At 30.9% G+C, this 27,947-nt stretch overlaps 1 protein-coding gene across 4 annotated transcripts in view; it reads left to right on the top strand.

Moving 5' to 3' along the window:
- LOC139520565 (advillin-like) overlaps positions 1-27,947 on the top strand; it is a 57,289-nt gene that overhangs the window by 13,128 nt on the left and 16,214 nt on the right. For 3 of the 4 annotated variants that reach the window (XM_071313351.1, XM_071313353.1, XM_071313354.1), the window contains exons 2-13: positions 14,859-15,226; positions 16,245-16,322; positions 17,091-17,147; positions 18,473-18,550; positions 19,056-19,108; positions 19,373-19,472; positions 19,762-19,872; positions 20,288-20,354; positions 22,224-22,353; positions 23,264-23,342; positions 24,879-24,980; positions 26,902-27,058. In XM_071313351.1, coding sequence (XP_071169452.1) covers positions 14,859-15,226; positions 16,245-16,322; positions 17,091-17,147; positions 18,473-18,550; positions 19,056-19,108; positions 19,373-19,472; positions 19,762-19,872; positions 20,288-20,354; positions 22,224-22,353; positions 23,264-23,342; positions 24,879-24,980; positions 26,902-27,058 — 1,380 coding nt within the window. Of the gene's footprint in view, positions 1-539; positions 1,148-14,858; positions 15,227-16,244; positions 16,323-17,090; positions 17,148-18,472; positions 18,551-19,055; positions 19,109-19,372; positions 19,473-19,761; positions 19,873-20,287; positions 20,355-22,223; positions 22,354-23,263; positions 23,343-24,878; positions 24,981-26,901; positions 27,059-27,947 lie in introns of those variants that run through there. The other variant, XM_071313352.1, reaches the window with a different exon arrangement.

The raw sequence follows: 27,947 nt of genomic DNA, 5'->3' as shown, positions 1-27,947 counted from the left end.
GCATTGTCATTTTCGGCATGTCATGTCATTTCAAATCGCGTATAAATAATTAATTGTTGATATACAGCACATCCGCGAACTTCGTCCAGGAAAAGTGCAATCCATATTTCTAACAAAATAACAAACAGGGCATCAGAGGTGATTTAACTCTTGTTCATTTCAAATTAGATTGAAATTCCACATATTTTCGATTCTGTTCTTTTTTATTTAAAATATATTTTGACCTTTGTTTCAAGTATTTTTTTTTATATCAATTTATATGACAGAAACATCTCTTGACTTAATTTCTCCAAAATTTCATGTTCATGTATTACATTGAGCATAGAGGGTTTTAACATCTTCAAATGTATACCAATATTTCTCTTAAAACCATCCAGATCATTCTAGGTGTTGAATGGGAGCTTGCACCTACTTATTGTCTAGCGCAATTCGTATTAACATTAGTTTTATTGTATTCATAAGTTATAATCTTATTGTCGACTTTCAAGTATTAAAAGGTAACTTCGTCTGGTATGACAAAAACCCAATTTAAACGTCCATTCAACGTATCTCCGATTAAAACTAGTCCGATATTTAATCTTTCACAGTTGTAATTACACGGCTATTTTACCAATATCTATGTTGAATTTTAACTACCATCAATATTTTGTTTACCTTCTCCTTGATCACTACACAAAGTATTGACATTCTTTTTCTGTTTTTAAATTCACGACTGTCAATTTGTACGTTGATTGCGAATTTCCGAGACAGCTTCGGAGACGACCGGTAGCCATATTCCTTTATCAGTATTTACAATAATAATACTCTTGGAGAAGATAATCTTGAGTAGAACTGATTGAGGTTTTACTTCATAGTGTAGGGAACTATCTAAGGTGATTTACCAGGAATTCAAGTTCGTGTATAAAATAATTCACACCCGCGAAAAAATGACTCGTTCGGTAAATAGTTACTAGGATAACATTTAACACCAGGACAATATATTACTATGATGTACAATATTGCAATGAAATGAAAACATGCCAAAACACAGAACTGCAATTGAAAGCACAGTGTGAAATAAATCATATTAATTGAAAATAACTGGATATAATTGGAAATTAAATCATGAAATATTCCTTGTTAGCCAGTCCAACACCATCACATCAAGGTAAGAAACATAAAATCTACATTAAATGTTCATATTGAACTTACGAGAAAATAGTTTTAAAATTGGAAATATAAATGGGCATGCAAAACGAAAGTTAGCATAATTTTAATGTTAGTAGAAAAATCCCTAACTTTATTTATTTGAACAATTAATTCTCGTTGTAGAGGTTTAAAACGGAACATTTAGAAAGTGTAGTTTGTATTAAGGCGTTTTCTAAAAGAAAATTGCAACAATGGATAGTGCATATAAGATAAATTACACCATTTTGAGGACAAAACTTTTAAACCGTGTATATTTAAGAGTTTATTGTAAACAAATACGTAGAAACAAAATAAAAGGATCGTCCAAAGTATACACTGCAATTATCAGATTTCACTAAATGTATATATCTAAACAGAAACAAGTTATAATTTTCAAAAGTGAAATCCAGTAACATACAATAGAAGTTAATGAATTAATTTTCTCTCTATTCAATCTCAAGTGATTCGTTCTCTTTCAGATTTACCTGTTTATCTTTTACCAGTCTCACTTTATTTCAACCAGTTTTGTTTGTAACGGTTGTATCCTTTGGTAATTCCCTGTCCTTAACTTATTGATGTTATCTGTTTATCTTTAAGCACTACAGTTATTCCTATTCCTTTATATCTGTTCTATCTTTGAACAACGTCTGTTCTTGTAGTCTCTTATGACTGTATCTTGTGTATCATGGATTAATTTACTTTTTCTTCTTGTCCTTTATAATCGATCTTGGGTTTTTTTAATTCATCGGTTTGCTATCTTGTAATCATTTATAATTGTGTCTGGTCTTGCATTTTTCATTCTCAAAAGCAACTAAAAATTACCCAGGTTTTTGGCGGAGTCTTGTTGCTCAATTTTTCGATACAGTGTTTTGTAGAACCGTATATTTACTCGTCGTTCCTCGTTTTATCTATATGGTGTTCTCAGTTTCACCTCGATGTCAATCTCCGGCGCAGAGTTCATATCCGTTCCATACATGCTCCGCAATACTGCACTTAATATGAGTGTAGTATTACAAAGTATTGGACGGAACGGATATGTGATCTCTGCGCCGGAGATTGCCTCGATATATGACTTTTGAATATCCCTATGGTATATTCCGTCTTTTTTATTAAGTATTTTATGGTCTAATATAATATTCCCTTATCATTGTATCTTTTCCCTCTTTAAATAGTTATCTTTTTGGTCTAGTTCATGATTGTATCTGTTATATTCTCTTAGTCCTAAATAATTGTGTTTTCTTTGTACAATCATTATGGCATTCAAACACTTTCTATTTGAGTCTGTTTTATCTTCAAACAATGTTTTGTTTATTTGATACCGTCTGAGTGTGTTTGATTTATTTTCCCTTTTGTATTACACCAACTATGTATCCTTGTGGCATTCTTTTGTGCATCTCTAAATTTATGATTGTATATGGTTGCTTTTGTCGCCCTTTCTGCTTGTTTTTAATTTTGTCTCATTTCATTTTCTGTCGGACTTTTAACCCTGGTGATTATGCCTTATCTTCTAGCAAACTTGTATTCTTCTTATTGCTTTTTAGTTATGACTGTGTCATTTGCTCATGATCTTCCATTTTTCTCACTCTTTTGTAATCTGTCTGTTTTAATTTATGCAAAACGTTTGTCATGATGATTGTGTCTACTGTTCTTCTAAAATTTTCTATTGTTATGTTCTTTTTTTTAAATTCTGTCATTGTAACCCTTTTTATTGTGTCTTCTGTACTCTGACCCTTTCTTGTGCATTCTTCTTGTGTGTTCTTGTTGGGTCTCTGTACTTGTAATCCTTTTTTATTGTAACATGTGTCCATGTTCTTTTCCCTGTTTATGTTTTCTGTCCTTGTTATCCTCTCCGGTTGTGTCTGTCCTGATGATATATTTTTTGCCTTGTGCGATTATGACTGTTTATGTTTTCTGTCCTTGTTACCCTCTCTAGTTGTGTCTGTCCTGATAATATATATTTTTTGCCTTGTACGATTATGACTGTTGGTTTATTACCAAATTCATATTTTGTTTTGAACGTAAAACTAAAAATCTTTCACTTAATATTTAGGTTGTTTTCCAGTCGAAATTGCTATATATAGTTGAGCGTTTGTTTTTTGTCAGGTTATGTGTACTTCTCCTTTTGAAATTTCTGTTTGAGTTCGGTATGATTTAACATTAGATTTTTTTTTCAAAAGCGACCAATTTGGTTTCTGGACTGGAGTTATTTAGATTAAATATATTTCGAACATTGATAAACGGTTGATATATCAATATCTACTTTTTGCCACCAAATAAAACGATCTTATTTAAACACTGACCACTTTGGGCATAGTAAACTATATTAAATCTCAGCTGAACAAATGAATTTCAAATCTGTAATCTAAACAGATTAATACTTCGTGTTACATATTTAAATGTATTCGTCTGTTATGTAAGATCTAAACTGAAATCTCCATTATCTTAATTATTAAATCGTTGACTGACTTCTTTAAAATAATGCTAATTTTGTCTAAATCCATTACAGTTTACAATTATTTCATCGTGGTCATCATAACACATATTAAATGCAATTTAAATCTGTTCGATCTGTAGATTATAATAGTTTAAACTATATGTGAAAAATAAGTTTAAATGTGTGTAATTCAATAGTTCATTAAGTAATTAGTCCGATTTGTTTACAGATTAAATGATTAAAATAATAACAAATCATAAACATGACAGCTTATATGATTTGCATTGACAATAAGTTCATACATAATTACTCACCATATACACATACTTTCGCAATGGACAAATACATCTATAGTCCTAATTTGACCCAGGCAATTATGCTAGATGATGAAATACTTTATTGATTGAAGTTGTATACGTATAAAAGATTAATATACAGGCAAAAGAGATACACTAATTTTGTACAAGGAACAGAAGAGAAAAGTGTTTTGTGTGGGTTTTTGTAAATTTATTTGAACTGCATTATTGATATAATGACTGCAATATTGATATAATGCTTTAAAAAATCTTTACTTTTTAAAATTTATTGGGTATATAAAGTTATTTTGATGATATCGATTTCCTTAAAACATAGATTAAGTGAAATTTTGAGTTTGTTGATTTAAGAATTGTGATATATTATAGTATCCTAGACGTAATACAATTTTGATATTTTTATACTGTTTGGATTTCTTTTGGCTCTTCAAAGAATTGCATTTTTCGGTCATATCAAAACTATGTGTACTCATAATTTAACTTGATCTCACGGATTACATACAGACGTTTCTCGTCATTCTGTTGCTATTTAAACAAACATTTCACTCTTTTGACAAAATAAACTGTATTTCAATTGATTGTAACTAATATTTTCAAACCTTATGAAATCGAAAATCGATCGGAATAGAAAAAAATATCTTTTGTATTGTTGTATTTATCAATAGAAGTTATTTTTATACAATTCCTATGTAAGCATATTGAAATTTCTGTTTTATAATTTCTGATGACTGAAGTTTATTTATAACCTCAATGTAACTTTGTTTTATATGAAAACAGTTCTATATAAATTTTCGCTTTGTCAATAACAAATACATAGTTATTTGCATTATTTAATAGAATGACAAAGGTATTGAGATAAAGACTTTCGAGTGTTTGCATGTTGTATTTAAATTGTTAAAGTACATTAATGATAACACCCCCTATAACATGTATAACGGGCTATCACAACAGGATATACAATAGGATCTTTGTTTCTGATTATCAATGAAAAAAACATTGTTTATGCTGTCGTTTATCTGTTGTTCCGTTTGCCAATGCAATTCAATGAATTTTACAATCATGTAGAGACGATTCTGATCAGGGATTCATGTGACATATATTTCAATTTGAAAGCTATGAAATGAAAGACGGGATATTACGGCTATCTGAGGCAATGTGATAAGAGAAGCCGTAATTGTGAAGACAAGCAATTTCTAATATTTCATTTCGATTCATTTGAATTTTAGAGAAACACGTTGATTTCATTCAAATTCCACACAGGAAAGGTTTTTTCTTATCCCAGGCATATATTAACTTAGCCGTATTTGGCACAACTTTTTTGAAGTTTTAGGTTCTCAATGCTCTTCAACTTTGTACTTGTGTTGCTTTATAACTATTTTTATCTGAGCGTCACTGAAGAGTCTTATGTAGAATAAACGCGCGTCTGGCGTATTAAATTATAAGCCTGGTACCTTTGATAACTAATTAGACAGAGAGTTACTGTACATACATTTCAGACTGATTGTTATGAAATAAACCCAAGTTATCTGTATTTGGTAAAAAAAGTTGATGTTTTGTTATATTTATCAGATGCAATATAACAGAACACACAGTAAATCTAATGAAACGTTATAACTTGAATCATTTTCTTTCGGACATTTTAACATAAAAAAAGTCTGGTTAAATACTAATGGCTCTATTAATTTGTACAGATAAGAACTTTTGAAGTGATACTCTGGAATTATTTTCACACTTATTTGATGCTTCCCAAAATCTTGATCTATGTTCTACTTTTTTCATATCATTGGTGAAAGATATACTATGGTTTAATATTGTAAGTTGCGTAATCTTCAAAAAAGCAATGTTCTACAGATAATAACGCGCACTGCATCCTTTGTTTAAATAAAGTTTTCCCTCTGAACATCTTCATGGCAAGTTAAGTAATACATTGAAGGTAAAAATGTATAAAGGTAGCGAACCTATACCAGAAAACATAGGAAGACTTTCAACAGTCGAAGTAGAAGTCAAGATCTTTGTATAAAAGGAGTTTTTAAGATAAAATAAGACAAGTGATTTGTGCCTTGTATAATACAATAAATCGAGGTTAAACTTGTGTATATCTAATTTCAACCTGCCTACAGCATACCGGATTTGTTCTTATTGAAACACAATGGTCTTCGTGTTTTAAAAAGATATAAGATTTACTCAATATACAAGAAAAGTTACCTAACATAGTTGAACATAATGTCTTTAGTGTACTAAACAACCCAACTTTCTTTGGTCTTTATGGCTTTTAAATGAATTAAATTTTCCTTACGCTGAAATCTTGTACATGTTCTCTAAGGTTGTGTCACAATCCATGCATTATTGTATGTATTATCAGGGTTTTAAAAATTTAAGTTAGGATCATTGTGTTTATTTGAATTTCTTGACAAGTATAAACACTGTGATTTCGTATGAATTATTTGACAATAGATAATGATACATGTGAACATTCGTTATATCCAGAGTTACTTAAACTATTTAAGTTTTATAGGTTTCTAATTTTCAAGGCTCCATGCAAAAGATATAACATGTCTAGCACATGGATCCGTTGTCAGGACACACTACATTATTTTGTTTAGGGACAAGAACATTTATCATACGCTCATAGTGTTTTCTGCAAAGAAAAGTCGATATCAGATCATATTTAGGCCTTTCAGGTCATGACACTTGGTTCATTTGTATATTATTTTTCCAAGGGTTGTACTAAGACCTTTTTGTAAACTAAATCCGAACAATTTCTTTTAGTTAATCTATTGGCTTGAATTGAAGCCTTGTGAAATTTAAACACCAGATCGTCTCTATCTAATCGACATGTGATAATTTGACAATATATATCTAAACAATGGTGTAGGAAAATTGAAACAATATCTATGTTACCCCCTAGGTTTGCTACTGCATCACTATAAATATCACATTAAGACGTCCAAGTCGGTTATCATTTTTTTATGATACATTTTATTTTAGTTAGATTCGAGATCGTTTTTCTCTTAATCTCTCCAACTTAAGTGATTTTCTCGATTATTTGTCTGTGTGATTCGGGTTTAGTGCATAATAAATATCGTGTTTCAAAATGAATGTTGCTTTTGAACTTTTTGCATGTGAAAGTATAGTTTTGACAATTAAGATTAAGTTATTAAAGTACAAGTGTATTTGATTACACCAGACTCGTGTATGAAATTTTCATGAAACACTTCATAAATTTCAAGTGTTATCCTCAGATTATTATGGAATGAAAAGTACTTTTAAAGTTTAATGGAAGTTTGCACGAATCCAAATTTCAAAGATATGGAATATTTTAAAATCTATTTATACAAACATTCTAATTTGTTAATTTCATATGCAACCTTAGGATCTACCCCAACTCATCCTCCAATAAATGGAGGTTTCTAATTTTATGTTACAGAGGACAAATCCTTGAACATTCACATGCTCTTTTCTTGTTATACGAAAACACCAAAGTTCCTGTAGACCAGTTTTAAACACGTATTCCAAAGACCAGGTTTAGATGTGTTTTATATTTGTTACTGATTTAGGACTTAGTCCATTCCTTAAAACTAAGTTAAATATTATGAAGATGTAACAGTTTTCATTACGTAAAATCCCATTTCTTAAATGAAAATAAATCATACATGATGGTCTTTGATTGGTTAAATAAATATCTTTAAGATTTGTGTACTTATAATAGTTAACAGAAATCAGCCAGTGTAAGAGTATTTGACAAATATTGAGAGGAGTTTATTATGCTAACAGTGTATCTTGGAGTCAAAATGTTTGCTTATTTACACGTTTAATGTATACTAACAGTATACAATTCACTTTTAAATACGTATTAAATGTTCCAAATTATTTCGGACAAAGCTTATTTGTGTAGGCAAACCTTTCTCAGATGAAAGCAGGATCATTGATCTTAAATAATTTTTATCCTCACTATTAAAACATGATCAATTCATAATATTTCTCATGAACTAAACCGTCACTCAGTATGAAACAACTGAGATTTTTAGGAATAGAATTAAAAGATGGCAGTATGCAAAACGTTACAGGTATGCTTCTACTTTTTGTCATTTGTATAGATATTGTAAAAAAGAATTTTTCCAACCGTGGGACACAATTTTGGTAAAATCTGCACTTGTCAGTCTTGAAAGTCACATTTACTGGTAAAGAAAATTGTTAGGTGAACCTAACCTAAACTGGAAGAAAAAATGTCAATATCACAGTAGATGCTTAAGCTTTCGAAATACCATGATGTATGTTTGTTTAGTTTTTTTTTTTGTGTGAAGATTTGAGGTTTTCTGGATAAAAATAGGATGTTTAACGCACAACTTGAGTACCTGTGCTCGTTCCTAGTTTTTGGTTGGGTATTTGTTTCTCTCTGTGCAGTTTTCAGTGAAGTGTGTTTTGTAAACCCTTGACTGTCTTTTTTCTTATTGTGTATTGTGCTATATGTTGTGCTATGTGTTGTGCTATATGTTGTCTATTGGTAATGTTTAATTTTTCATTTATATCTTTGAACGTCTAGTGGCAGCCTGAGATATTACATTCATAACATGTCTCCACGATCAAATGTTAAGATTGAAATTAATAATACCCTAGTAAGTATAGAAGGGGCGATAATTAATGTCAAATGACAGATACATTAACAACATTAACATGATAAATTTTTATAGTAAAAATAATCATGACATCTTGGTTTGGCCTAAGTTTTTGAAATTTTTTGTTTTCAATGCTGATCGTGGTGAAAGTTTTCCTTCGGGTTATCACACGTATGGTTGTGATGAGAGCTGATATCACTTCCCATTGATACAGTTATTTTCTCAAAAGACAAAACGTCTGATGTACCGGAACTAATAGTTATCAAGATTCAAGATTCAAAGTCTTATTTAGAGTCGATATTCAATAAACTACATAACACAAGCTCTAGTGAGCTTTTCAAATCGACTTATAACAAAATACAATACACACACACACAATACAATACACACACACACACACACACACACACAATACAACACACACATACAAAGGTACCAGGATTATAATTTAGTACGCCAGACGCGCGTTTCGTCTACACAAGACTCATCAGTGACGCTCTTATCAAAATATTTATAAAGCCAAACAAGTAAAAAGTTGAAGAGCATTGAGGATCAAAAATTCCAAAAATGAATAGCCTGGTATATTTGATAAGATTGTAATAAACTAACAAATTGATCGTGTTTTAGCACGTTTACTCACCTGGCCAGGTTCAGCACACCGAAGGTTGAGTACAGTATAGAAATATGTTCATAACCTGTTCTTCCGCCCGGTAGTAAAACTCTTGCATAAGTGAACCGTCCTTTTAGTTGTGTGAGATGTATAAATTCGCAGTCACATCCGGTGCCAATCGGGACATCATGTAGCGTTATCATCGTGTGACAATGCATGTTTTTGTTGTGTTTTATGTGCTGTCTTAGGATGTTTTACGTGTTTGTTATTATTCTGTTGTTAGTCACCACTTCGGTGTTGACATGCACATCAATTCTATAGTCATTTTTATAAATTTTGTTTATGCAAAAGTACGAATTATTCTAAATTAACTGTTTGCAAAAGTTCGAATTATTCTAAATACTAAGGATTTTCTTATGTCAGGCATGGATAATCTTAGTCGTATTGGGCACAACGTTTTGGAATTTTGAGTCATAAGTGCTCTTCAACTTTGTACTTGTTTGGTTTTCTTGACTGTTTTGATCTTTGAGTCACTGATGAGTCCTATGTAGATGAAACGCACCTATGGTGTATTAAATTGTAAGCCTGGTACCTTTCAAAACTATAAGCATGTCGAAATGTCCTATTTTGATGTTTATTTGTGAATTTCTCTGTCCGTAATGTTCTTGTATTTATTTGTATTGTACTCCTGTCATGTAGTGTTATCGTGTTAGTGTTGTGTAATATTTGACATTGCCGTTAAAGCGCGAGGTTTGGCTATCCGCAAAACCAGGTTCAACCCACCATTTTTTCTTAAATCGTCCTGTACCAATTTAGGAAAATGGCAGTTGTTATCTTATAGTTAGTTTCTGTGTGTGTTGCATTGTCGTTTTTTTTTGGTTGCACATTAGTGTTTTTATTGTTTCGTTGTTTTCCACTTATAATTGATGTGTTTACCTCAGTTTTAGTTTGTAAGCCGGATATATTTCCTCTCAATCGATTTATGACTTTCGGACAGCGTTGTAATACTGTTGCCTTTATATAGCAGATGCATCTAGTAGAGTCTTGTAGTGTCAGACTCTCTGTACGTTTAGAAATTATTATAAATTAAGGAATGTATCTCCCTCATGCAAAGCTCTGATTCCTTTCATGCTTTTTGGAACTTTTGGATTATAGCTCTACATCTTTTATATAAGCTTTGGATTTTACATTTTTTGGCCACGAGCATCACTGAAGAGACATGTTTTGTCGAAATGCGCATCTAGTGCAGAAAAATTGGTACCGTTAATGTTATTAGAAGAAATTCCTCATAGAGTTAACCCTTGCGATCAAAAGTTCATTGTAGGATAAAAAAAAAACTTAATTCACATAGTTTTTCACTGACCCGCCCCCCTCCCCTCTTAACCTAATTCGTGAAAAATTGATTTACCTAAATGGATATATGTACAATCGATTTTAGATTAACAAAACTTGCAGCAATGTTACCCGACCTTCCCCCCCTCCACACACTATTTGATTTAAGTTTTTTTTTTTATCCTACATCGATCTTTTGATGTCGTCCCTTAGTGGTCCTTTTGCAAATTTCTTTTTTTTTGTGAAAAAAGTCTGTCCTATCCAATTTGCCCTCTTTTTCAGTGGCATCTTGAATTTCTCGCCTATCACCCGGTAAAATAGCAAATGTTAGTGAGTTATACAGAATTGAGCACGACTTGGGATTAATTTGTTCTGTAAGATATTTTGATTTAAAATTGCAACAGTTTATTGTATTAAAAATGAAGCTATATCAAACTTAATACTTTTTACTTAAACTTTATCCTTTTATTTTGAAATTTATTTTTTTGGGGTATTGATCTTTAAATTTCCATTCATAGTTTCATAATATAGGCAGCAGATAGCCGGAAATACGTCAAAACTTAAATGAAAGACAAACAATGGACATCCTTGACGTTATCACTTAATGGCTGTATACTTTGCTACTTGTATGCACTCTATATGGATTACTCATGTCATGTTTAATAGTATCTACAGAATAAGAAATATTGATTTACCAATCAGCATACATAACAAAAATTGATTTTCCTTTTGATTTGATACAAATCTCTAATGAATCTTGTCCACAGGTAATCAGATTGAGGAACTATTTCCAGTCTAGCGATAGTTCGTTGGTTCACTGTTTTTAATTAGCTATATATTGAATATACAGGAATTATTTATTTTTGATGTTTACGGATATATTTACATATGTATGGGTAAGATCCTAAAGTTACATAGTAATATACAAATATTGGTCTTTAAAATTGATAGACTTTTAAAACTTTGTAAGTATAATATGTAAATTTGTCATTCTTGTTTTGAAGTTAGTAGGTCGAATTTTTTAACGATAAGAATTCATATTAATAACTAATAGTCTTCATTTAAAGATATACATGGTTTTAATTTAATTATTTAATTTGGAAACAATATTAATGCCATATTTGTATGTAAAAGTGATAAACAACAAAAATCAAAAAAGTTTGGACTAATTTCAAAGCCGAATAATGGATAGTATGGCCTTGCAACTTGTCCTTTAGACTAGTTTTAGTTTGAGTGTTTACCGCAAGTGTCTGAAACTCGAATGTGTAAACATGTAATGTGTAAACATTACATAAGTTCCTATTTAAATCAATATCATAAAACACTTTAATTCTAACTTATTTTTTATGGCTATATTTTTAATTTTTTTTGCCTCAAGTGCCTTTTTTTTCATGGCTATATTTTCATTTTTTTTCCTCAAGTGCCTCTTATGATAAAAAAAACGAACATCAATAAAACCACTGTTTCTAAACTTTCGTTTGTTTTTTGGTTATAAATTAAGGGGGAAAAAGGCTGTAATAATTTCGTATTCTGTTGTTGAACACAATGTCATTCCGCAACGAACAGTTATAAGGACTATTTTCTAAACGCCTTCACATATTGAGCTGATTTTTATTGTGTGATTCTACTATGATGAGTTACAGATCATTTATGTCTTGTCCCACTCGCTTATCTTTGTAGAAAATACAGGCTTTGGACTTTTATTAAAAAGATCGCAAAATGAACAATTGCATGGAAGTTTTTTCTCTAGACGCCTTCACATATTGAGCTGATTTTTATTATGTGAGTCTACTATGAAGAGTTACAGATCATTTTACGTTTAGCTGATGTTATCAAATTTCTGAGCCTTGAGCATTTGAAAATTTTGCGAAAATAACAAGAAGTTTTTTTTGAACATCTTCACATCTTGAACTGATTTCTAGTATGTGAATCGACAATTATGAATAACAGATCTAGTCTACGTTAGTTTTGCTCGCGTATGTTGTGTAAATATGTTGTGCGTTAAGCTTTGAAAACAACAATTATAGGGACTATAATTCTCATTTCCACACATTTAGTTTTCGCCATAATTTGTCCAGGCATATCATTTTGACAAATTTTCTGATGTGCAATATGGTTGTCTGAATGATTTTTTTGTGTGTTTGTTACGGTTAGAATGTCAAATATATTCATATGACAGTGTTTGTTAGATTTCATTGATATGTAATCTTTATGTTTCGTTGATTTTACTCTGCATCTATGTTCGTCAATACTTAAAAGTCTCGCTATTGAAACATATAAATTATGAAGCTTAATCTGTTGTCGTTGACTTTTTTCATAACTTGCAATGAACTGCTAATTTTTGATACACTTTGATCTCCTCAGTATGATTATAAAAGATAAACAGAAATTGGGGTAACAGGTACGTAAAAGAGCGATATCACTTATTTCTGTCAAATTGAGCATAAAACAAAATGACGAAAAGTTGCATATGAATAATGAAAAAAAATTGCAAACGTTATACTTCCCAAGATTTTGGAATTAAATTCTTTTTATAGTTTTTTTTTAACAAAACAAATACAATTATGGATATAGCTAAAACGAATTCGGTGACGCACAAAAACGTATTAAATTGTTTTCAATGTTTTCAAACATTTGATACATTATAGATGACCTTAGCTGTATTTGCCAAAACGTTTAGGTTTTTTGGTCATCAATGCTCTTAAACATCGAACTTTTTGTGGTGTCAGAACCGAGAAAGAGAAGACGGAATTGTAACAACTACAAGTGGAACATATCTTTTATGAAAAGAATGAGCAGTTTCAAGGTCCAACTACATAGTGTTTCTTATTTAACCACAGTTTCAATGTTCAACTACAGAGTGTTTCTTATTTAACCACATTTTCAAGGTTCAACTACATAGTGTTTCTTATTTTACCACAGTTTCAAGGTCCAACTACATAGTATTTCTTATTTAACCACAGTTTCAATGTTGAACTACATAGTGTTTCTTATTTAACCACAGTTTCAAGGTTCAACTACATAGTGTTTCTTATTTAACCACATTTTCAAGGTTCAACTACATAGTGTTTCTTATTTTACCACATTTTCAAGGTTCAACTACATAGTGTTTCTTATTTAACCACAGTTTCAATGTTCAACTACAAAGTGTTTCTTATTTAACCACAGTTTCAAGGTTCAACTACATAGTGTTTCTTATTTAACCACAGTTTCAAGGTCCAACTACATAGTGTTTCTTTTTTTAACCACAGTTTTAAGGTTCAACTACATAGTGTATCTTATTCAACCACCTCTTTTGGGATAAAACCACATTCGAAACAGAAAACGTTACTTTAAGTTTTGTCTCCTTGTGTAGAGTGAGTGCGAATTCGTCTTTTTCATCCCCATAATATACCTGTAAATAAATATATGCTATATACTTGTAGTACTTCACTTGTAATATAGTAAAGTAATACTATTATAAGTTATGCAAGGTACTAGTGAGATTTATATTACTTAAAAGTACTCTAAAGGCAATTGTCTCAGTGAAGGAAGTCGACGATCTTCGTAAATAGAATATGATATAACTATTTCATTATTATTATTGATTTAGCCATTGGAAGAATATTTACGGTCTGCGATATCTAAATCGAACATTTCCGCCGTTTGAGATATTAATGTGCTGTTTATAATACTTGTCACATTTGGGTCGTTGAACACTGATGAACAAGGTCATAAACTATTATCAATTAAGTTATATTAACATGTATACGAGATACCAGATATTTAAGTCACGAATAACATATTGATATAGTACTGATATGATTGGTCCTTAAATGTTTTAATACGGTTAATTACTGTAGTATGAAACATTCTATTGATTGTATCATGATCAATTAATATTTGACAATTGTTTTGTTAACAACATTTGGCTGTCCTACTAGTGATTTTCTCACCCGTTTAAAACAAATCGCATAGATATTCGTAACGTTTTGGTTCATCATACTTTCTGAACATAGAAATATACTGTTGTATGCTATTAATGATATAAAACTAATGACACAACCTGTTATAAGTAATTGTCAACTTGAAAATTCGACCTGTTGATACTGTTTATATTGCTTTTTTGTTATTTTTTATTTATATGGATCTTGTCTGTACACCAGCTTTCATTATTTGTAATACACTAGTAATTTTGGGGCCCTTTATAGCTTGTTGTTCGGTGTGAGCCAAGGCTCCGTGTTGAAGGCCGTACTTTAACCTATAATGGTTTACTTTTTAAATTGTTATTTGTATGTAGAGTTGTCTCATTGGCACTCACACCACATCTTCCTATATCTACAAACTCATATTCATCTTAATAGAAATAGTGAATATTTTAAGTGTTGTCATTTACCTACTTTCAGCTAATCAGCCACCTACCATTAAAACACCAACACCAGTTCCAGATAGACCAAGTAGTCGACCGAAAAGTGGCAGACTGTCATCTTCTCTCAGACATCATGAAATAGACGACAAGCGGACAGTTGCAAGAAGTCCGACGTTTGTTAGTGAGCGTACCTATACAGCATTTGCTAGAGGAAAAAGACCTTCAACATCTAGAACATTGAACAGTGTCCAGTCCAGTAATTACAAGGATGGTAAAATAAGTCAAAATGGTGTTAGAACTAGTTTTAAGATGGATAAACACATCACCGAGGCATTGCCTGCTATGGAACCTGCATTCTTAGAAGTGACAAAAGAAATAGCTGGACAATACGTGTGGAGGCTTGAGGTATTATACATATTTAGGAATAAGTCATCTCATTTTCCAAGTTCCCTGGAGTTCCGATTCATCAAAGTTCGTCAGTACTGGGAACGAAGTCTCGTGTATACAAGTAGAAAAAAACCCGAAGTAAACACACTAGTGAAAGTTTAAAAAACCTATAAATATTGAATCTACTATGAATTGAATTACTTGTATTCAGTTTATATTAAAACATAATAATCAACTACCTCCCCGTCGGTGAAGTAATCCCTTACATGAAAATAACAGTAGGTGCAGTTATACCTTTGTTTAAAATAACATCAAATTCGGAATCGTCAGTCTTGATAGGAATGCTGTAAAAAATGGTTCTGTAATCGTTATGTATAATATAAAAAAGCTCATAAATTACAACTGCAATATAGACCAACCCATGAATGCATTGTAAAAACATATATTAGATCATTGAAACTTAATCTTGAGTAGATACTATAAAATAATTAAATCTATACAAGTAATGTAGAAAAAAATATATTTGAAAAGGTTTTATGTATTTTTTGCAATTTTATGTCTTTCTAAGTACTGCGTTTTATTGCAGTCTTTGAAATTAAGAACAATTGCTTCTTTCATTTATACGGGAAAAAAACCCGATTTTTAAGTATTTCTCTGAAGTTTTTATGATGTTTTCCATAATCGATTTTCATAATATTGAGACCATCATTAAAAAGATATCATTGCATTTTCCCCATTGTTAAATCATAGTAAAGCTAGGATTGTATAATATTATTATGATTAAAACACCTGCCGGCATCTATTACGATATGCATACTGAGATGCATAAAATGTTTTATCAACTATCGGGATGTGTAAGAATTTTTGTTTTTGAAAAAGTACTACGGGTATTCAACTATTCAAACATAATATCACGTATAGTTAATTACATTTTAGTAAAAATAAGCAGGGGTATGCATCACATTTTTTATGGTTTGAACAGAAACGGAGAGTGTTTGTATGTTTTTTTCTGTATACAAAATTATTGTTTTTTCAGGGACGTTCACGAGTTGTTGATCTAGAAGAACAACATCATGGGTTTTTCCATGAAGGATCAGTTTATATTGTATTGAAGGTAAGAATAGAATAATTCCAATTAAGCTTATTTAACAGTTTTGAAAAGCATTCACATGTTAGATTGCAAATATTTTGATAAATAATTTATGAATAAACATGATTTTGACATTGTGAAAGCAGACATAAACATAAATAAATTGTTAGTGCATGGTTTCTAAAATAAGCAATAACTTTGAATAATTCATTATCTTTTAGTATGAAATTCAAAACAGTGTAGCTGTGGCCATTGATTGACCCATCAAAATCATCCATTGACTGGGACAATTTACGTGAACGTTTGTCTGTAACAACCACTGTTCATGACGTACCTACGATAGACATTTAAACTGTGGGGTCACCAAAGGTTTCTTAACGCCTTTAATTATAAAATAATTCGAAAAATTAATCAGGAATAAACTTTGTGTTTTGATTTATATAATTGATATAAATCAAAATATCGTGTTATTTCTGATTAATTTTTCGAATTACTTTATTTAGGTTTTGAGAACCTTTGGTGACCCCATAGTTTAAGTTTCTTTAAAAAGTACATAGTGAGCAATGGTCGTTACATACAAACGTTCACCTAAATTGTCCCAGTCAATGAATGATTTTAATGTGTCAATCAATGGCCACAGCTACACTGTTTTGAATTTCATACTAATACTGTTGATAACATTTTCATATTTATACTATACTAATCGAACAAAAAAAACCTAACTATACCTATTAATTGAAAGTTAAAATTAACCAATAAAAGTTAAAAGCAAAGTATATTTTATATTTGCAGGTGGACAGCAATGAAACTGTTCATTTACACTACTGGTTTGGCAAACACAGCACTGAGGTAATCATAAAATTATACAGCCTCATTTATAAATTAAACATTAAATATATTGATAAAATCGGCCTTTCATTACTTACTAAATTTTATGGGTTTTGCTCAAAGTTGAGTGCTATACTAAAGCCTTAATCTAGTTTCTCACAATCACTTTGGTCTGATGGACAGTTTTCTCATTAGCAAACATGAGTTTGAGCTTTTGATTTTGACATTTGATTAGCGATTTTCCGTTTTGAATTTCCCTCGGAAGTTTGCTATTTTTGTGATTTTACCCTATTCCACCCAATCTCTACAGCTTCATTACGATCTTGATATAGTTTGATTACTTTAGCTGTATTTGGCAAAACGTTTTGGAATTTTGCTCCTCAATGCTCTTCAACTTCGTATTTTATTTAGCCTTTTAAACTTTTTTGGATTCGAGAGTCACTGATGAGTCTTTTGTAGACGAAAAGCGCGTCTGGCGTAAATACAAAATTTAATCTTGGTAACATCATGATGAGTCTATTGGTAGTATTGGAGAATAAACACATTGTTTTAGATTTTAAAGTGTGTACACTGAACAATCTATCCCGTAAACTGTACACAAGTAAAGGACATTTTCGAGTAACCAACAGAGTTTTCAAGACAAGAACCTCTTATAATTCTTACAATTTCATTTTTTTTGTTTCAATTCACGGGTATGGCGCATGTATGTACTTCAGTGAAATCGACATATTGTTTACACAGGTTTCGAAAGTATTTACGTCAAAATGTTTTATCGATGTGTAAACAAAGAAAACATATATGTTAATTATTCACGACTTAGTAGAAATGAATATCTAAAAAGATTTTTTTTGGATATGAATGTAGTGTTTCTGTTATTAGAAAATTCCATCTAAATAAAGAGACTTTCATGGAATTCACATAAAATACTAATGTAATATACCACATGCGTCAACAGGGCAACCATGCATCTGGTGTCTCGTATATACTAACCATTGAACAACAATAAGTTAAAAAGTTAATGTCCAAACCCTTTACACAATTATAGTAGTACTGTAAAATACATAATACAAGAATATATAATGGGTAAAACACAAAAAAGGATTCTATGTAACTGATGTATGGGTTGACTTAAGACGTTAAATTGATTGTTCATTTGGTATTATCTGCCTCATTGTAATTGTTGCATCAAATATGTAACGTTAATTATTTGATAGCAGTTCTGATTTATTTACTTGATTGTGTTTTTGAATTTTTTTTTACATACAATGTTTTGATATATCAAATTTCTTAGAATCTGGGTTAATTAACAAATATTATTATCTGGCTACATTATACACATATTTCAGAACGACAGAAAACTTATTGAAGAAAAAGCGCATGAGTTAGATAGAATTGTTCACCACGCACATGTATTCACAAGGGAGGTAAGATAAAACTTTTTCTAGAATTTGTTTCAAAAAGTTGTAGTTAATACGCGTCAAGAAATTTGGATAAAGGAAGTATTTTTATTTATCCAAAAAATGCTTTTATTAACACATTCAATCATAACAAACAATTCTACACGATATAACAAGAGACGTATGTTTTCATACATCACAGAGATAAAAACTACACACCGTTTCAAGTTAGATATCACCGATTGTTCTGTTAAGACACAATGTAACAGTAACATTTTAAATTTTATAAAACAATTAACAAATTAAGTATACAATACGTTCCTCTTTACCCAAATCGACAAATCGAACTAAAAGAAGTTATTTCATCAAGCTTTTGAAATTATACCAAATGGTATGGCCATTTTTCTAATAATACTATTTTCAAATTTTGTTTGCTGTTAACTTTAAATCATTATAAAGCACAACAATCGACTAGAGACTGACATCGTAAATTCTTATAATTGACATAAAATTTATATATTTTTTTTTGTAGACGCAGCATCATGAATCCATCTGTTTTCTGAGGAACTTCAATGACGGTATCATGTATGTATACATGTTTGGAGATGTTTTCCCTGTAACATCACTTCTATGATAAAGTTTGCAGATTAGCAATCGGTCTAGGCTATACTTCCTTTCTTCTTACTTTTGACTGACAGCAGTAATTGATGTTTATTATTATTTTCTGTATACCCTTCATATTTGTTTTATAAATTTCGATTCTCGGACATTTTGATTTACATATATTTAATGATATGAAAATATTTAAATACCAATATTTGAAGACAGGTAATCTATATTTAATTCTAGATACATTGAAGGACGACCTAAAACTGCACTGTCGCGTGCTACAGTCTACGTAAAAAGAATGTACATAATAGATGGACGCAAATTCGTTCGAGCAACTTGTGTAAGTTATATGATAAACTTAGTATAAACTATAAACAAATGGGGATCAAGAGAGTATTTCTCCGATTTGAATGTTTCCATTGATTTTATCTGTTTTAAATACACGAATATCAACCAGAAAATATCGAATGTTTTGTTATGGATTTTTTACAGTGGTCATTGGAATGTGCTTTTTTCCTTTTTTACCTGATATTAACTAGCACACAGTAAAAATAAAATATTTAAATACATTGTCATTTATCATGTAAATTATTTATTTCCACTATTACCTTAAGACTTTTATGATCTAGGTTGAACCTTCTGCTGATCTTTTGGACAATAATTTAGCTTGCATTCTGGATGGTTTCCCTCGGATATATGTGTGGATTGGTCAACATTGTCCGTATACGACACGATTAAAGGTATTGTAAACTGTAAAATGCTTTAAAAAGACATTTTTTTACTATTAATATCGTGGATATTCAAAAAATAAATTAACCAAAGAATGAACATGTGCTTTGAACTACATTGAAAATAGAAAAAAATCGGATAACTAGTAGAAGTACGTACATTTTTAAAACTTTTGAATGCGTATCTTTTAAGCTAATTGATAAACTGTTTGTTTATAGAAACGAAAATAGCGACGAGAAAACCAATGACACAATGAAATAAAAATTCCAGTTTTATTTGATATAGACATATGATAACACATTTGTATATACATTAAGCATATAAAGTATATATAAGTATATATACATTGCAACTCGCTGCATATACAAACTTATATAGTTTCTTATCATAATTAATAAAATAATACAAATTTTAAAATCCTTTAAGGCTATTCAAGTTGCAAAGAAGATTCGAAACCAACAGAGAAAAGAAGTTTCACATATAGTGATTATCGGTGAGTTAATGGAACCAGTATACTTATTGTTATCAATGCTTGGGATCTTTCACATACCTTCTGACTATGTATATTTTGCCTTCATAGAAACTCATACATATCTTAACGTTTCCATTAAACTGAAATAACTAATAGACCAATCATTATTGTTATGTTTATGGTACGAAATGTACCTTTTTCAACAAAATATTATATTTATTCTACAGCATGGTACAAATTGATAGGATAAAATTGAGAATGGCAATGGGGAATGTGTCAAAGAGACAACAACCCGACCAACTAAAAAACAACAGCAGAGGGTCACCAACAGGTTTTCAATGTAGCGAGAAATTCCCGCACCCTGAGGCGTCCTTCAGCTGGCCCCTAAACAAATATATACTAGTCCAGTGATAATGAACGCCATACTAATTTCCAAATTGTACACAAGAAACTAAAATTAAAATAATACAAGACTAACAAAGGCCAGAGGCTCCTGACTTGGGACAGGCGCAAAAATGCGGCGGGGTTAAACATGTTTGTGAGATCTCAACCCTCCCCCTATACCTCTAACCAATGTAGAAAAGTAAACGCATAACAATACGCACATTAAAATTCAGTTCAAGAGAAGTCCGAGTCTGATGTCAGAAGATGTAACCAAAGAAAATAAACAAAATGACAATAATACATAAATAACAACAGACTACTAGCAGTTATCTGACATGCCGGCTCCAGACTTCAATTAAACTGACTGAAAGATTATGATTTCATCATATGAACATCAGGCACAATCCTTCCCGTTAGGGGTTAAGTATCATACCATCATAACATATATGAGAAGAACATAACCCGTGTCATGCCAACAACTGTTTTTAGAATAAATGTGTTTAGTTCCGATGCAAAGACCTTATCAGTGACTCAATATTAACGCCAAAATATGCAATCTTTAATGACTTGACAACAGTATCGTAATTATATCCCTTCTTAATAAGTCTATTTAAAGGTTTTGTAAGTTTCTGAGGTGAATACTGACACCTTTGTGCTTTATAAAGAATATTTCCATAAAAAATTGGATGTGAAATAACTGAACGTATTAGAAGTCTGCATGTTGAGCTATATTTACGAATGATGTCTTTATACCGATGATAAAATTTAGTAAATGTTTTGACTAGTTTGTGATATCGAAAACCCTGGTGTAATAATTTTTCAGTAATACATAAATTTCTCTCGTTAAAATCTAAAACATTGTTACATTCACGAGCGAATCGTACAAGTTGAGATACATAAACACCGTAAGATGGTGACAAGGGAACGTCACCATCTAAAAACGGATAATTAACGATAGGAAATGAAAAATCATCCCTTTTATCATAAATTTTAGTATTCAGCTTTCCATTAGTGATATAGATATCAAGATCGAGAAAAGGGCAGTGGTCATTGTTAGTATTAGCTTTATTTAAAGTAAGTTCAACAGGATAAATTTCATTAATATACATACTGAAGTCGTCATTATTGAGAGCCAAAATATCATCCAAATATCTAAAAGTATTATTAAATTTGTTTATCAGATGTTGTTTAGATAGGTCTTTGCTTATTTTTGTCATAAATTGTAACTCATAACAATACAAAAACAGGTCCGCAATAAGTGGTGCACAGTTAGTCCCCATTGGAATTCCGATAATCTGACGATATACGGAACCCCAAAGCGAACAAAAATGTTATCTAGTAAAAATTCAAGGGCATATATAGTATCAAAGCATGTCCAATTAACATAGTTAATAGGAGTTTACTTAATACAAAATAGTTAAAAGATTCTGGTAAACAAAATGAAAACCCTATTGCTGTTTTATTGTCTTATCTTATATTTACATAATTATATTTTGTATTTTAAAGATGAAAAAGATGTTTCTATGAACACAGCATTTATTAAGAAACTACACAATGGCGAAAATCTACCACCAAAAGAGGAAACAATTAACAACTTCAATGCAAAGATCGAAGTCGAAAATATAGTGCTACATAGGTACGTATCTAATATAATGTTTTATTTTCACATTGATAAAATAGCTTACGGTTAAAATACAAATATTATCCATTGCATACTATAGTGTAGAACTTTTAGTTTAAACAGTGTATAATGAACAATGTGGTAAGCTTAATTGGATGTAAACAAAGTGTGTCCTATTGTAAGTAAAGGATGGCTGTGCAGAAATTACTTTAGATGCAGTTAACTTTCTTTTTTTATTGCTGTGTCTTGTGTATAAAGGATGTACATGTATTTACATTTATTTACGTTTCAACATTTAACTCATATGTATTATAAATTAAACCTATGTTTACGTAAAGAAATGTACTATTTACATTAAGATTCAGACTAATATCTGTTTCTCGATATAGTGGTACTTTTGTCGAAACCTTTGATCGTGTTAATTTCAGGTTTCCAAATGAAAAGATGACAATGGTCCTCTTTGTATTTCATTATCATGATTATAGTGTTATCTTGAAATCGTATTCAACTTTTAAAATTGCTTTACTCATTCATTTACCTGTGAAGAAAGGTTTTTAATATTGTTATTCTTCACCTTGTTGTGCTGTTTTTAGTGCATTGTTTTCAAACTGATCCTTATCAATGTTTGAATTTTACACTATGGTCCATGTAGTTGTACATTGTTCTTTTGAACTTTTATTTGGTGATTTTAATTGAAAATGAAGTCTTTGACTCTTTTTTATGTGTTACGTATTCTAATTTTATGTGAAGGCTTTAGGTTAAAATATTACCTTTTCTTTATTTGATGTTTATAATCATTATAATATCATTATAGTTTGTATTAGTCGTTAATGTATACAGTGGAAAACTTGTCTAAGAGCGATAACTTACATTTTCAAAATCGTTCGTATTAAATTATTTCATGCATATTTATATTGTTCTTTAGAGTTGCTGGTGAGAGAGTCATGTATGATATGCCAGAAGCTTCTAAAAGACCTCTGAATCAACGTTATCTAGTGAAAAGAGTATGTGTATTTTTTTATATACATTTTGAAAGGAAACTACTTAAAACTGAAATGTTTTCGATAGGGACACAACGTGTTACTTAATAGCCTTTATCTTGAGTAATATTCGCCCGATACAACAAATTGGAATGCTCAAATTGTATGAAATTTGAGGGAATAAAAACCAAAATGGTCTTAACAGAATAGTCAGAATCAACGAGGGGCTAATTTGTTCATGAAAGTAAAATAACCAAAAAAAAAGAAAATACAAAACAAAACAAAACAAAATTTTAACGGAAAGTCTCTTAACAAATCAAAAGACCAAACTGTCATATTTCTTACTTGGAAATAAACTCATCCAGGATTGAACTTTTGTATTTGCGCCAGACGCGCGGTTCGTCTACAAATGATCATCAGTGACGCTCGATTAAAAAAAAAGGGTTAAAAAGGCCAAATAAAGTACAAAGTTGAGGACTTTGCAGTCCAAACATTCCTAAAAGTCTGCCAAATAGAGCTAAGGTAATCTATTCCTGGGGAGATATTTCCTTGTGTAGAAAATTGTGAATTAAACCTGGTTTTATAGCTAGCGAAACCTATCACTTGTACGACAGTTGCATAACATATCGTTATTTGGACAAATCAAACAAACATAATTGGCAGAATGTCAAAAATTTGGGTAGAGCTTTCAACACTGTATTATAATTTAAATAACTACAGAAACAATTGTCACCAAAAAAAAGCAATGGCTGTATAAATACCAAGCCACGCCAAAAAAGATATTACCGAAAATGGACTTAACAGTAAAGGTTGACAATATACAAAGTCAAAAGCATACAATACTATAACACGTAATTAAGATAAAAACAACATTAGTACCTAACGAGATAATGTAAACTTTAATTTTTGTACAACCATGTATATATTAACTGAAAACTGACAGACAAATAGTATCAGTATATTCAGTTCAGTACTAGTCATTCATGTTCTAATGTTTAGTGATCATTGTAAACAGAGTTAAATTGTTTGCCATGATAATAGTTATTATATGTAAATACTAAGCATAACACAATGTAAATATGATACTATTTAACTATAATAGGAATAAAATCATATCGGTATCGGCTTTTAATTCCCAAAACGTCATAATCTTATATTCATAGGAAACGCCAAAGAATATTTTTTTTACACTAATATAATGCCAGTCATATAATTGAAAAAGCTGACACTTTAAGAATTTGACGATTTTAAAACTATTCCGATACGTAAAGATATGAGAGGAAACCCGTTGATTACATAGCAATACCTATCTTTCAATTAAGTGTCCTTTGGTAAAATTAAGGCCAAAATTTTGGATATTATAGTACACCGATAGTATTTAAATGAAGCGAAGTGTAAATTTACTCATCTATTCAAATCACAATTGAAAAAAAACAGTTTCGAATTTAAAATAAATCTGAACTTAAATTTTACAAGCATAATTTGACAGTGAAAAATTGATTGTAAAGCAATCAAGCTGAATGTATTAATAATAGTTTGACATGTTGTTTTGTCAAATAGGACAGCTATCTCCTGGATACGGGACCAGAAAGTCCCCTGTATGTATGGGTTGGATCACAAGCCAATGAAAATGCTGCCATGAATGGTATAAAGAGAGGAAAGGTAAATATATTTACTATACAGTGAATTAAACTGGACGACATATATCATACAAAACAAAATAAATTAATATAAAAATTAATATAAAAATATAAACATGAATATAAACATGAATATTTCATATTCAATAAATTGTTAATTAACATAATTCCGATTTATTTTAAATAACCACACTGTTTTTGGACAATTAATGACTAATGGAACTTATCAAATGAGTGATACATGTTTCGTTCTTGTCACTTGAAAAGACGTTAAATTTTATCTGTTAAAGTAAACACAAAAAATCATGAGACCTTTTACACTTTTTTTGGTTTATGCCCCATATTAGTGGGGCATTATGTTTTTCGGTTTGTACGTCCGTTCTTTCGTTCGTTCGTTCATCTGTTTTTCCTGCTTTGGGTTAGAGTTGTTTTGTTAAGGTAGTTTTTGATGAAGTTGAAGTTCAATTAACTTGAAAGACAGTACCCATGTTCCCTATAATACTTTCTTTCTAATTTTATGCCAAAATTATAGTTTTTATAGAGACTAGGCGACAGTAGGCGCATCAAATTATAAGCCTGATACCTTTAATAACTATTTACACCATTGGGTCGATGCAACTGCTGTTTGATGTTTTGTCCCCGAGGGTTTCACTAGTCCAGTAGTTAGCACTTTGTTGTTGACATGAATATCAACTATATGGTCATTTTTATTAATTTACTGTTTGCAAATTATTAATTATTTGAAAAACCATGGATTTTCTTATCCCAGGCAAGGATTACCTTAGCGGTATTTGGGACAACTTTTTGGAATTTTAGTCCTCAATGCTCTTCAACTTTATACTTGTATGGCTTACTAACTATTTTGATCTGAGCGTCACTGCTGAGTCTTATGTAGCCAAACGAGCGTCTGGCGTATCAAATTATACGCCTGATACCTTTGATAACTATATGACCCCCAACTTCGCAATGATAGTGCGAGTTCGTGTACTAATAACCACGGACCGATTCCTGTTTAGTTTTGATATATTCTTGCATGCCATTTTCTTGAACCTGTGAAGTTTAATTGTACTATAGGAGCTGCATTTTTCTGTTCATAATACCAAAGCAAAGTAAAGCGTATCAAACTTGTTTTGTTTAAATGCTTAGTGGTCGTTCTTTTATTTTTGAATATTTCAGCTGTCGCATTTTTGTATGTCTCTGTTTGAATGAATGTAAAATTGAGAATGGAAATGGGAATGTGTCAAAGAGACAACAACCCGACCAAAAAAAAAACAACAGCAGAGGGTCACCAACAGGTCTTCAATGTAGCGAGAAATTCCCGCACACGGAGGCGTCCTTCAGCTGGCCCCTAAACAAATATATACTAGTCCAGTGATAATGAACGCCATACTAATTTCCAAATTGTACACAAGAAACTAAAATTAAAATAATACAAGACTAACAAAGGCCAGAGGCTCCTGACTTGGGACAGGCGCAAAAATGCGGCGGGGTTAAACATGTTTGTGAGATCTCAACCCTCCCCCTATACCTCTAACCAATGTAGGAAAGTAAACGCATAACAATACGCACATTAAATATTCAGTTCAAGAGAAATGCGAGTCTGATGTCAGAAGATGAAACCAAAGAAAATAAACAAAATGACAATAATACATAAATAACAACAGACTACTAGCAGTTAACTGACATGCCAGCTCCAGACTTCAATTAAACTGACTGAAAGATTATGATTTCATCATATGAACATCAGGCACAATCCTTCCCGTTAGGGGTTTAGTGTATTGCTGTATAAAAGAACATTAAACCAGTGTTTGTTTCAAAATGTTTGGATCCAATAAGCCCCCCTCCTCCAAATCTATAGGAAATATAGTTAAATAGACACATTTATTTACCTGAATATCTATAAAGTTCTTAATATGAAAATGAATTTTCTTTTCATATTTCAGTCATTTAATGAACACAAAGCTTACCCATCACATCAAGCTATATGCAGAATAATGGAAGACCACGAGCCTATAACATTTAGAAAAATATTTAACGACTGGCGGGACAAAGATACAAAACATAGACAGCTAACAAAGAAATATAGTATTGGAAATATAGGTAAGTGCAGGTATTAAGCGCAATCAGGACGAAACTAATAATACGAAGATAATTTAAACGATACATAAAATCACTAGTAATATAAGTTTGATATCAACATTTTCCGTGTCAAATACTTTAAAAACTAAAATGAATGACTTCAAATTTCATTCATAAGTTTAGTTTTCTCCTAGGTGCGTGTCGTGATTTGCGAAGTTTCAACTAAAGGATTTGTCATGATGGTTTATCTTTCCATTTAAAAGTGATGGTTTCATTTGAAATTTTCGTCACATCATTTTCTTAAAATACATTCTTAATCTGAACGTCACTGATTAGTTTTGTTTTAGACAAACAGTCTGCCAGGCTGGTGTACAAAGTTTAAGGCTATCTATGATGAGTTTATTCGTACATTGATCGGTACATTGCTTTTATATAGGGCGCCCATTTGGCTGTTGGTGACTAGCAATTTCGAGCAAATTACGGTCGGAATGCTGACGTTAACAACTACGCGAAGGGCCCGTAACGCCAATCTTTTACAACCTACCTTTTGTTTTAATCTTTAATTTGTTAAAATTGATACTCATGAATAATTGTAACTTAACGTTGACTTCATGTTACACAATATAAAATATTTTTATTTGAAACTGATATCTGCAATTCTTTGAAAACTTTTTTATTTTGTACATTAAGGTCGGTATTAATTTCCGTCTCTGCAGTAAAACAATAATAATTTTTTCAATTGAGGTAATTCCATGCTAGTGTCGACATTTGCCTACACCAGACACACTTAGAACCCACACACCATGGAAGCAAAGGGGAACTTAAAAGAAAAGTAAAAACCATCCAATATAAACCTGCGATATAACATTGTCCAGTTTCGACAGTTCAATAACATTTTGAGTGAAAACAA

Source organism: Mytilus edulis, chromosome 4 (genome assembly GCF_963676685.1).
Source record: "Mytilus edulis chromosome 4, xbMytEdul2.2, whole genome shotgun sequence".
NCBI lineage: Eukaryota > Metazoa > Mollusca > Bivalvia > Mytilida > Mytilidae > Mytilus > Mytilus edulis.
The sequence above is the reverse complement of the archived record's forward strand: the minus strand, read 5'-3'. Positions and strand labels throughout refer to the sequence as shown.